Raw genomic sequence first — 12,199 nt, 5'->3', positions numbered from 1 at the left:
GGCTTGGGGACGGACTCGGGGCTCGCACGGGACATGGTCACTCAGCACTGATGGTAAATTAACAGTGACAGGCTCAGAAGTGCTAAGTAAGGGTCAAAATCCTCTGAATTTTGTACCCAAATGGTGCAGAGGGGAACAGACCTTGGCCCAACCCTGCTGGGGGAATCTCAGATGGGCTGCACCAGCTCTGGGGCATCCAAACCTGGCCAGGGAGAGCCGAGCAAGCCAGGATCCAACCTTGGCTCTGCCTGGCACCCACCAGGAACCCAGCATGGCTCATTTGGAGGAGTGGATGAGGCTGAAATTCCCCCTGAATTGTGACAGCGAATTCGCTCTGCCCACCCCCCACCAGCACAAACTGTGCCCCTGCCCCGGGCCAGGGAAGGGCCTGGCTTTGCCCTTGGAAGGATTTGAGCCATCCCAGCTCCCCAGCCTCCCTCCCAGGCTGCTCCTCTGCAGCCACACCAGGTCAGAGATCCAGAGCTCTCCCTTTTGCACCGCAGGGATTCAGGGCAGAAATCTCTCCCTGCCCGCTCAGGCTACACCAGAGCGAGACAAATGAGCCAGAGAGGGCTGCAGGCTCTGGCTGTGCCTCACTGTGTCAGTAAAGAACTCCCTTGACAGCCATCACACAACGCTGGATTTCTCCCTGTTCAGCCAGGAATGCTCCAGCAGGCCACAGACCAGCCCTAATTGTGAGTGGTTCTTAATCATCAGGCTGAAGCTGGCCCAGGGATGGAGCAGAGGAGAGTTCCAGGGCCCAGCCAGCCCCAGGGCTGCTGGTTCAGCCTTCACAGGAGGGACGAGAGGCTGGGGCAGGAGCTTCTGCTTCACTGGGAAGGGGCTGGAACAGCTGGAAAGGGATGGCACAGCTGGGAAAGGATGGCACAGCTGGGAAAGGATGGCACAGCTGGAAAGGGATGGCACAGCTGGGAAAGGATGGCACAGCTGGAAAGGGATGGCACAGCTGGGAAAAGATGGCACAGCTGGAAAAGGATGGCACAGCTGGAAAGGGATGGCACAGCTGGGAAAGGATGGCACAGCTGGGAAAGGATGGCACAGCTGGCAAGGGATGGCACAGCTGGGAAAGGATGGCACAGCTGGGAAAGGGATGGCACAGCTGGGAAAGGATGGCACAGCTGGAAAAGGATGGCACAGCTGGAAAGGGATGGCACAGCTGGGAAAGGATGGCACAGCTGGAAAGGGATGGCACAGCTGGGAAAAGATGGCACAGCTGGGAAAGGATGGCACAGCTGGCAAGGGATGGCACAGCTGGGAAAGGATGGCACAGCTGGGAAAGGATGGCACAGCTGGAAAGGGATGGCACAGCCCACCCTCATCACATTCCCGAAGTTCTGTGTGCTCCTGGGAGCTGCTGAGGCTGTGTCAGAGCTGTACTCACCCAGGGTGCCGCAGGGCTTGTTCTTGTAGATGCAAATGTCGTACCTGTGAAGGAGAGAAGGCAGCGTTGTGACATTTCTGATTTTGGGGGTTTTTCATTTCATTGATGTGTTTCACATCCAAACCAGCCCCTGGAACATCTCTGGGATGGAAAGTACCAACGGTGACAGAGAGAACAACACTCACTGTGCCCAGGCTGAGATTCACTGAGGGTTTTAATGACATCTCCTGTCCTTTAACTCTGGGGCAGAGCTGAGCCAGACCGGAGGTTTGGTTTTGATGAAATGTGGTGGTAGAGCATGAGCAGGGAAGGGAATGGAGCTGGGAAGGGTCTGGAGTCCCAGGAGGGGCTGAGGGAGCTGGGGAAGGGGCTGAGCCTGGAGAAAAGGAGGCTCAGGGGGGACCTTGGGGCTCTGCACAACTCCCTGACAGGAGGGGACAGCCGGGGGTTTGGGCTCTGCTCCCAGGGGACAGGGACAGGAGGGGAGGGAGTGGCCTCCAGACGGGCCAGGGGAGGTTTAGATTGGATTTTAGGGAAAATTTCTTCATGGAAAGGATTATCAGGCATTGGAACAGGCTGCCCAGGGCAGTGGTGGAGTCGCCACTCCCGGAGGTGTTAAAAACATGAGCAGATGTGACACTTCAGGATGTGGTTTAGTGAGCAAGGGGATTCAGTCAAAGGTTGGACTTGATGATCTTGGAGGCCTTTTCCAACCTTAATGATCCATAAATCAGCAGGGACAAGGTTATTGCAGCCCTGGAGCTCTTTGGGTTTGGGTGGGTCCAGCTCTGTCCCCCAGCACTCCCAGAGGCATCGGACACAGGGGGAAGGGGACAGGGCCAACCCCTGCTCTGTTAGCTCAGGTCTCTGGCAGGAAATGTTATCAATCAGAGAAACACAGAATCCCAGCATGGTTTGGGTTGGAAAAGACTTGAAAAATCATCTCATTCCACCCCCTGCCATGGCAGAGACACCTTCCACTGTCCCAGGGTGCTCCAAATCCCGTCCAGCCTGGCCTTGGACACTGCCAGGGATGGGGCATATGAAATTCTGATTAAAAACAAAATAAAAATAAGGAAAACATTTCAGTTTGGACACGTGTTCCATTTCAAACCACACTGTGGTTTCGTGAAAATGCTCAAGTGATTTTTTTAATCTATTTTTTTTTTTTCTCAGTTCAGTTCTCTACTGAGAATTTTCCAAACAAATCCAGTCTGGGTTGATTCAAGGTGACTCTTCCCTCTGTTCCTGGCCTCGACTTCCAGCTATTGCATGAAGGAATCCACTGTTTGCACATCGTTAGCTGGGTACAAGGAAAGGTAAAACAAGGAGAGCAAAAACCTCCTCCAGATGGAAACGCAGCGTCCTCAAAATGGGCAGAGGTGGCAGCTCCAAATGAGACCAGTTTGGCTTAGAGAGGGAATATTCTCATTTCCTCGCAAAGATAAACATTTGGGGTTTGCAAATCTGGGCTGAGAGCTGGGTAGAGTGGGGGCAGCTGGGGGATTGGGGACAGCTGCGCTGGGCCACCCCAGAGCCAGGCTGGGGTTGCACCGAGGATTGTGACCCCAGAGGGGGTTTGGGGACACCCATGGGATGAGGATTGTGACCCTAGAGCAGGTCTGGGGACACCCACAGGGTGAAGATTGAGGATTGTGACCCCACTGTGGGTTTGGGACACCCATGAGGTGAGGATTGTGACCCCAGAGCGGGTTTGGGGACACCGGGCAGGACCCGCTGGCACCGCCCTCCCCACTGACCGCTCGGGGATGACGGTGGGCAGTGAGAAGTGGCAGCACACTAGGGGTTAAGTGCGACACATACCCGGGGATGGCTCCTGTCCCTTTGGCCCCTGGCACTCCCTGGAAGTGCCCAAACCTCTCCCCTCCTCTCGGCAGGAAATCGAGGGAGCGCAAAACATTTGTTGCTTTGTTTTGAGCGAAAGCCTTTAAAGCCTTCGGAGGCTCTGCTTTGACACGTCCCTGCAGGAGAAAAAAAGCCCCGAGCTCAGCAAGATCTTATCGGGACACCGGGAATTTATTGGGGCCGGGGCCGGATGCGCCGGGCGCTGTCCAGGCTCAGCGAGCGGCTCCGGGCTGGCTCGAACATCTGGAGGGAGGACGGAGAGCTCGGAGCCGGCGTTTGCATCCCACACGTGGAGGGAGGGAGGGCAGGAAAAAGCTGCAGCCCCCTCGGGAGGGGGAAAATCTGGGGCCGAGGGGCTCTTTTGTCTCATCCATGGGATGTTTCAGGATGTTCTCGCGCTGGATCTGGAGCAGGAGAGCAGCGCAGGGATAAAGGGAGCGGCTCCCACTTGGAGGCTCCCCTCTGCAGCACTTTCATTTCCTGACTTTCTTCCGCTCCGCAGGAGAGCGGGGAGAGGCACAAAATGATGTTGGGTTTGCCTTTGGCCCCTCCCAGGGTGTTTGGCCTCTGCCCAGTCAGGGATTAGTGGGCACTGGAGGGACAATACTGGACACAGCCCTGGGGAGCTCAGCATTCCCTGTGTCTTCCCCGCCTCCTGCAGCCTGTGGCCTGCAGCTGCTCTGCCATTCCTTCCACGGTCCCTGTCATCCTCTCTGTGTCCTCCTTCCTTCTGACCATCCATCCTCCCTATCCATCCATCCATCCATCCATCCATCCATCCATCCATCATCCATCCATCCATCCATCCATCCATCCATCCATCCATCCCAATCCATCCATCCATCCATCCATCCATCCATCCATCCATCTCCATCCACCATCCATCCATCATCCATCCATCCATCCATTCCTCCATCCCTCCCTCCCTCCCCTCCCACACCTGTGCTGCCCCAGGCTCGAGCACACATCAGCTCTGATGTTTTTTTTGTTGTCCTGCATGTGGCAGCTCAGAGCCCTTCACACAGATCTCGGGGTCTGAGCCAACATCCAGGTCCCTCTGCTGACCTCCCCTGCTGTGACAGCAGCACAGGGACATCCAGGTCCCCCTGCTGTGACAGGAGCACAGGGACACCGGCAGAGCAGGGCTGTTCCAAGGACAGAGCTCATCCCAACATGGAGGCACCAAAAATGAGCTGAGCCCTATCCTGAGCTGGCTGGAGCCAGTCACTGTCCTGAGATCCTGCTGGAATCCTCTCCCCCTCTCAGAGCAGAGGCTGACAGGGCTCTTCATCCCAGCAGGAAGCTCCAGGATTCCAGGGTGGGCTCCCACATGTGCCCAAAGTTGCCTTTTGGGACAGAAACGTCCTGTGGCTGCAAACTGAGCCATGAGAGCCCAGCAAGGAGTGAGGGAAGGCTGGAGAGTGACAACAAAATGGAATGGAGACTGATAATGGACTGGAGTGGAGATTGATCACAAACTGGACTGGAGATTGATCACAAACTGGAGCGGAGATTGAAAATGAACTGGAGTGCAGGGTGATAACCTGAGCTGAAGGGTGATAACCATCTGAACTGCAGCAATCTGCATCCACTGAGAGTCAGGAATGAGCCCTCGGACACACCTGGGGACAGGTGTCCCCCCAGGGGCAGCGCTCACCTGGTGATGAGCACGGCGGTGTCGTGGTTGGCGATGCCGTTCTCCGGGATGGCGTTCCCGTTGCCGTTCCTGTTCACGATGGATTTCTGCCACTTGCAGAAGCTGTCCAAGGATTTCCCGGCATGGTGGTTGATCTCCAGCGTGGGCTGCAATGGAAGCAACAGGAGAGTGTGTTCCCGGGAAAGGTCTGGTGGGAAGGCACTGACACCACTCCAGACACCCCCAATTCCTCATGGAGGCCATGGGAAAGCAACAAAAGTGGGATTTTAGGAGAAGTAAAGCTGCTTAAACCTCCCTAAAGTCACCTTATCATGGAAAAAATCAGATTCCCAGAGGTCTCCTCAGCCCAATCCTCAGGGGGCATTGGGAGGATGTGGAGCACTGCTGGAATTGCTGGGAGTGACACCCAGGGGGGACACACAGCTCCTGAAGGGAAGTGCAGACACAGGACAGGCTTAGCAGAGCCCAGCTTACCTGATCCTCGGTGAGCAGGATCAACCGGGTCACCAGGATATTGACAATATTGCCCAGACTCGAGTCCTGGAAAAGTTTGGCAACCTGACCTCCAAGAAACAAGAAAAGAGGAGTCTTAAAAATGAGCTCTGTGGGAGGGCTGGGCACTGCAGGGAAGCGGGGCCGGGGTCTGAACACGACATTTTTGGGAGGCAGGGATGGGATGGGACTCCACACCACCACTTGAAGGGCAGAATCCCCCAAACCACGGTCAGAGCTCGCTGTCTCAGAGCAGTGAGGCCAAAATCCCGGAGCCCAGGTGGGGCAGCCCCCAGCGCTGGTGTTTTGTGCAGCCCCGGGGATGGAGGGGGGACGGCACAGCATCCCTCGGGGGTCGCGGAGGCCACAGCATCCCCCAGGAATGTGCCGCGCCGCAGGCGGGTGTTTGGGGTGTTTCGGAGCAGATGAAACGCTTCCAGCGGGGATTGTTTGAAAATCTGGCGTCGGCTTTAGAAATGCAAAGCGTGAAAAGCGATCCTGCGGAGGACGGGACAAAGAGCCGTCACAGAGGGGCTTTCAGAGGGTTGATGGAGAACTTCCAAGCCCATCTCACCTCGCAGGAGGATCCAGCGCGGCCAATCGAGGCTGTTAATGCCTCCAGCCTGGTACCCTGCCGCCAGCAGTGCCCCAAAGCAGAACCACACCTCGGGGAGGGGGGGATTTCTGCCGCTCCCCTCGCTGCTCAGCCCCCAAGCGTGAGAGCTCCCCGTCCTTATGCTTTCCCATGTGTTTCTCAGCTTGCCCGGCCGCATTTGCAATGCTAATTTGAGCTGAGAGATGCTGTTCAAAGAAAGGCTTTTGTTCTCACAGCCCGGGGTCAGACAGGCCAGAGTTTACCTCTCCAGGCTCCGGGCTCCCACTGCTCAGCAACCTGGCAGGATTTTTGACCCCAAAAGCCTCGCTCTGAGCCTGGGGAGAAGCCACTGCCAGCCTGGACACAGATCTGATTTCCCCACTGCGTGCAGAAAAATCTCCTTTTCCCAACACGGACATTTGGGGGTGATGGGCAGGAGTTCTCCCCCAGCCCGCAGGGCTCCTGGTGCGGGTATAACACTTACAATATTCATGATGGCCAGGATGTACTGCTCGATGTCCCTGCGGCCGTGGTAGCCCACCATCATCTTGTCAGCCACCACCAGGGTCTCCACGTAGCGCTCGGTGCTCACCGACCTCTTCAGGGGCAGCTGCCCCCGCTGGCTGTGGTTGCCCGAGGGTTTCAGAGGGGAGGGTTTCAGCGTCCTCAGCCACCAGTGCCGCCCCTTCCAGGGCTTCTCGTCTGCAGGAAGGGGGGAACGGGACGGTTCTGATGCCCTCGGGCAGCAGCTCCCGGCTCCCAAGGGTGAGCGGTGGGTTTGAGGGGAGGAAAGGCCACGAGGAGCTCTGAAGCTGCTGCCAGGGGTTGCTCAGGTGAGATGTCAGGAAAGAATTCTTCACTGCAAGAGCGATTGGGCACCGGAATGGCCTGCCCAGGGAGGTGGTGTTTAAACCGTCCCTGGAAGTGTTTACAAACGCCTGGATGGGGCACTCAGTGTCAGGGTTTAGGTGATGAGGAGGTGTTGGGTCATGGGTTGGACTAGATGGTCTTAAAGGTCTTTTCTAACCTAGTTCATTCTGTGATTCCGTCAGCACCACGTGTGGACCCAGAAAATGTCCCAAAGTCAGTCCAGGGCTGTGTCAGCCCTGCTGGCATCTCCTGTGCCCTCCTGTCCCCTCCTGCCCAGCAGATCTGTGCCCAGCCTCCGCAGCCCCAAACCCCTCTGGGCTGCACAGCCCTGCCCTCTCCTCTGCCCCAGGGTGGCTTTAGAGGCTACACAGCCGTAACCTGAAAATGAAGCCCTCGCAGACCCTTTTCTCTCTTTTTCCTGCCAGGACCTGGATTTAGGACTCGGTTTTTCCACCACAGGAAGGGCTGCAGCCTCCACAGCAGTAGCTTTGTGGGACTTTTGTCCCCGAGCCTGGGGATGACCCCAGCAGAACCATCAGCTCCAAATTCCCCACCTGGAGAGCACCACAGCTCAGGAGAGGTGACTGGGAGACCCCAGCCCTGCTCCTGCCCTGCCAGCAGATCCAGCTGGATCCCTTCCCCTGCTCTGAGGCTGGGGCACACCTCAGGCAGCCCCAAAAGCTCACAGCTCCAGCTCCTCCAGCGATCCAGGGGTGCTCCTGGGGGTGTTCAGGGGCCAGGGGTGCTGGGCAGGACAGGACAGGGGATGGGGTGGCCTTGCTGGAGCCATTGCACTGCGGTTGTTCTAAACTCCCTTTGGCCTGTGGCTCCCACTGCACTTCTCTGCTTTCCAAGAAGCAATTAAGAGCGGGCTAAATTATTTCTGGAAGCTGGGGAATGTGGCAAAGAGTCAGCAGGAGGGGAGGCTGCTGGGGCTCCAGCCAGTGTGGCTTTGGGGGCTGGGGTTGGGGAGGCCGGGGAAGCACAGGGTGGCTCCAGGGACACTGGTGGGGACACCCAGAGAAGGTGACAGTGCCTTCCAGCAGTGTCTCCTCATCTGGGCAAGTGTCCCTGCTGGGGCAGTGGACGGACGCCCTGAAGTGACACCCGAAGAGGAGCAGCCAGGCCCAGCTCTGCTCTGTTCCCACGGATCCATGAGGAGGCACCAGGCCCCTCTGCGGGGCTGACACCTCCCCTCAGCCTCACGGAGCCTCTCTGAACTCGGGAGGAGCATCCCCTGGGCCTGCAGCATTTTGGGGAGATGGTGAAACTCTGCCTGTTCACGAGGGCCAGGGATTCCAGCCAGGCTCTGGGACAGACTGCTGGGAAGGGCAAGGGCCAGAAGGGCACACGGGGACAGGCCAGGGCAGACATTTGTGGGTCCTTCTGGAGGTCAAAGCCCTGTAGGTGCAGAAATGGGGTTGATGTGCTGTCACCATTCTCCCTGAACATCCCCCAGAGCCCCCTGTGACGGGCCAGGCCCCACATCCCCACATCCCACCCTCCAAGGGCCTTTTCCACCTGCTCCCCACCAGCAGCAGAGTTCTCCTGACATGGACACGACCTGCAGTGGCCAAACCCTGAAGCCAAGGCTGTGCTGAGCACACGTGAGCTGTGATTTCCCAACACTCTGCAAATTGGCCAAATCTGGGAGGATTCTTCTGAAGAAAAACAAGAAGTGGTTTGGTTTTTTTTTCCCTTCTACTCCATGCTCTGTTTACAAATTTTAAAGCCTTGCTGCAAGGAGGACGGGAGCTTCCCAAATGGGTAGAAATGGGTAAAAGCAAACAGAGAAAAAAATCTGGAATTCAGGAGATAACTTTGATTCTTTGCCAGGTGGAGCAGAGTTCTGCCAGGATTTTCCCAGCCTGTTTGGGGCTGGATTGAGGAGGAGGAGGAGGTGGGAGAACCTACCCAGCACTCCACAGGCTGCATCCATGTGAGGGTACTGCAGGGACGAGCGCTTGTACACGACGTGGGGGCTGCCCTTGCCCTCACCCCCTGCACTGACGTTGGCTCCAGGGCTCAGGGGCTCGATGAAATATTCCTCCTCATCCGCCACGATCACCCCGTGCTGCAGGAGGGAACAGAGGGGGAGGGGGCAATAACTGAGATGCTCAGAGAACTGGGGGACATCCTGGCGGCTTCTCACGGCGAGGTTTTTTTGCCGATTCACCCCGGATTTCTGGGGACTGACAAAAGCTGTGGAGGAATCCTGCACAAGCACGGAACTACAGGAACCCACAGAGCAGAGGAAACCCAGCCAGATGGTGGTGGATGCCTTGGGACATCTGCGTTCACTAAAGTCCTCTGGAAATCACAGCCTTGCCTTGCTGAGTTATGAATGAGTTGTTTCCTATTCCACCCACTCGGTCTCAGTGGGATCCCTGTGGGAGCCCAAAAATCCCTTCAAACACAGCAGCACTCAGCTCTGAGCTCAGCCTCCCCAAAAAAACCTTCCCAGGCAGCTCAGGACCATCCCCAACGGCTGGGAACTCGGAGCTGCAATACCCAGAGGCTTTGGGAAACACCCCAAACGTTTCCAATCTGAAGGTTGATTAAGCAGAGGCCACCAGCAGAGCCAAACCCCTTCTCTGGAGCCTGCATGGAGCATCCCAGCCCCTTGTACACCTGGGATTGGCCACTTCAGTGAGCTCGTCTCGGGTTTGTTCCCTTATTTGTTTCAGTTTTTGATTCTTTGACTGACTCAGTGTCAGCTGTGAGCCCGGGCTTTGCTGTCTGAGCGGATCCACCTGTGAGACAGTGACAGCCAGGAGGAGCAGATGGCAGTGGGGTGACCACCAAACCCACCAGGTGCCTGCAGGCTCCCTCCTCTGTGCCCTCACAGCAACATTCCCTCTACCTGAAAGGTCTGAGCAATGCCAGAGGTTTCTGGGAGCCCAACACGAGCTCCATCCCAATTCCTGGCACTGGGTTTCTCCAAGGAACGTGGTGCCCCATCAGCTGAACTTCACCAGCGAGTGACCACGGCATGGAAATGTGCCTGATATGGTCCAAACACGATCCCAAAAGTCCAGGAGTCAAAACTCCCGGCTGCCATCCCCCTCCCTGTGTGCAAACACAGCTCTGGGTGCAGACACAGCCCTGCCCTGCCACCAGTGCTGTCCTTTGGACAAGGGCCAGGGACTCCAGCCAGGCTCTGGGACAGACTGGTGGAAGGGCAAGGGCCAGAAGGGCACATGGGGACAGGCCAGGGCAGATGTTTGTGGGTCCTTCTGGAGGTCAAAGCCCTGTAGGTGCAGAAGTTTGCAGAAATGTGCCTGACGTGGCTCAAACACCATCCCAGAAGTCCCAGAAATCTGCACCTTTGGACGTCCTTTCCCAGCTCCCAAGGGACAGGAGCCCTGCTCTGCCAGGATGGGGAGCTGGGAATTCTGTCCCTGTGGAGCATCCCGAGGCCCCTCCATGGAAGCACCTGTTGAAACCCTGGAGGCTGAAAATTTCAGGCTTTCTGTGCTAAAAGGCACTGACCCTCAGGCAGGCACTGCATGGGATTTGAGGCCGTGGAACAGCGTTCTGAAATTGAGTGACGGCACTGGGGTTGTGGGGGTGTAATTTGAATGGTATTGTGTGATCTCACTGGGTGGAAAACTCAGATTTGGGATTTTAGTAGATCGTAACATATGGGGCAAGATGGAGGACTTTGGGCGTTGTCTGAGTCCTTCTTCTTCATGGGTTTGGCTGCTTTTCTGTAATCGGGTGAAAGAGGTCTGCACTGTGGGCCTTGGGTGGTCATTATTGGGTCAAAAATATAAATAATATAGGTGTCATCTTGTTATTGGGTGATTAGCGCTTAAATAACCTTGGAAAGAGTTAGAGGTGCTCCATTTAACCTGCATTCTCTACCTGGCTAGTTAAAGCTCACGGCTCGTGAGGCTGTAAATAGATAAGAGTTAATAAACACCAAGTCCAAACACAAAACTGCGACTCCCATGTATTAACCCTGACCTTGGCAGAAAAAGAAGCCAGAACCATCACAAGCACCACCTGGAACAGCTTCCCTGCCGGGTGTGGGTGGGGAGAACCTGCCGGGGCTGTCCCTGTCCCCTCCTCGCCAGACCTCAATGGGGGCAGTGTGTGCCGGCCCCAGTGCCGGGGGATTTCCTCCTGCCCCGGGCTCTGCTGCTCTTGGCTGGGCTCCGCCTGTTGCAGCACAAGCGAGGCACTGTGAGGTTCCCGTGGCCGGGCTCCGGTGGGCAGAGCCAGCTGGAAAAGCTGCCGGCTCTGTGGGATGGATGGGGGGAAGGAGAGGAGGTCACCCCCGGCCCGCGGGGGAGAGCAGAGCGTGTCCTGCCCCAAATCCAGCCCGCTGCAAATGGGATGTTCTCACTCCAGCCTCTGCAGGGGCTCCACGCCTGCCTGGCACCTTCCAGCAGCCAGGCTTTGGATGTCACGGGAGCCTGAAAATGGTCCCATCGCTGACCCCGAGGGCTGAGCTCTGAGGGCCGGGCGCTGGACGTGACACGGGGCTGGTCAAGGGGGTGGTGGGAGGCCCTGAGGGAGCTCTGTGGTTTGTGGGGGAGCTGGGCTGGATATCCTGTGTGTGATTCACACAGGTCAGCTGCAGAGCAAGGAGGGTTTGCACTGTCAGCTCTGACCACGCTGGGAAAGGCACAGCCACGGCCTGGGGCCGGCTCTGGCAGCCCCTGGAGGAGCAGTGGGACAGCAAGGCCACCTGGGGCCATCCTCCTCACCTGGGGCCATCCTCCTCACCTGGGGCCATCCTCACCTGGGTCCCTCCAGGCACTCCTGTTCACGCTGGGCTCAGGGGGCTCCCCAGGAAAGCTGCCCCTGTATCCCTGGCAGTGTCCAAGGCCAGGTTGGACAGAGCTTGGAGCAGCCTGGGACAGTGGAAAGTGTCCCTGCCCATGGCAGGGGGTGGAATGAGACCTGGGGACCCTCTTTTGTCCCTTCCAGGATGGGTGGTGCCCTCCTGGAGCGGAGCCTGCTGGGGTTGAGGGATGGCACAAGTGGGTCGGTGGTTCCTGGTCACCCAGGGCAGAACATCTCCCACGGCAAGTCCAGTCCCCTTTCTAGCAGCTAAAAACATTCCAGACTCCTCTTGCCCAAATCTCCAACTCCACTGTCCTCACTGACCCCAAAACCCTCCTCCCCCATCCTGCTGTGTCAGTAACTCTGGAGGGCAGAAGGACAGAGTTCAGGCAGAGGAGAGATTGTTGGATGACCCTCTGTCCCTCTCTGTGCCTGGCTGTGTTTTCTTCCAGACAGCCCTTGGTGCCTCTCCAGAGCTAAACACGGCCTGGGGACGGAATTCTCCCAGTTCCAAGTGCTGCTG

At 57.3% G+C, this 12,199-nt stretch overlaps 1 protein-coding gene across 1 annotated transcript in view; it reads right to left on the bottom strand.

Annotated features, from left to right (window-relative positions):
* The window catches only part of ADAMTS10 (ADAM metallopeptidase with thrombospondin type 1 motif 10), a 65,364-nt gene that overhangs the window by 30,789 nt on the left and 22,376 nt on the right, over positions 1–12,199 (bottom strand). The window contains exons 4-8 of the mRNA XM_066205513.1: positions 8,797–8,956; positions 6,497–6,714; positions 5,400–5,483; positions 4,926–5,071; positions 1,403–1,446 (exon numbers count right to left, since the gene is read on the bottom strand). Coding sequence (XP_066061610.1) covers positions 1,403–1,446; positions 4,926–5,071; positions 5,400–5,483; positions 6,497–6,714; positions 8,797–8,956 — 652 coding nt within the window. The remainder of the gene's footprint in view (positions 1–1,402; positions 1,447–4,925; positions 5,072–5,399; positions 5,484–6,496; positions 6,715–8,796; positions 8,957–12,199) is intronic.

This window comes from Chamaea fasciata, unplaced genomic scaffold (assembly GCF_029207755.1).
Source record: "Chamaea fasciata isolate MVZ Bird 193981 ecotype frontalis unplaced genomic scaffold, bChaFas1.0.hap1 SCAF_28, whole genome shotgun sequence".
In the NCBI taxonomy this organism is placed as follows: domain Eukaryota; kingdom Metazoa; phylum Chordata; class Aves; order Passeriformes; family Sylviidae; genus Chamaea; species Chamaea fasciata.
The sequence above is the reverse complement of the archived record's forward strand: the minus strand, read 5'-3'. Positions and strand labels throughout refer to the sequence as shown.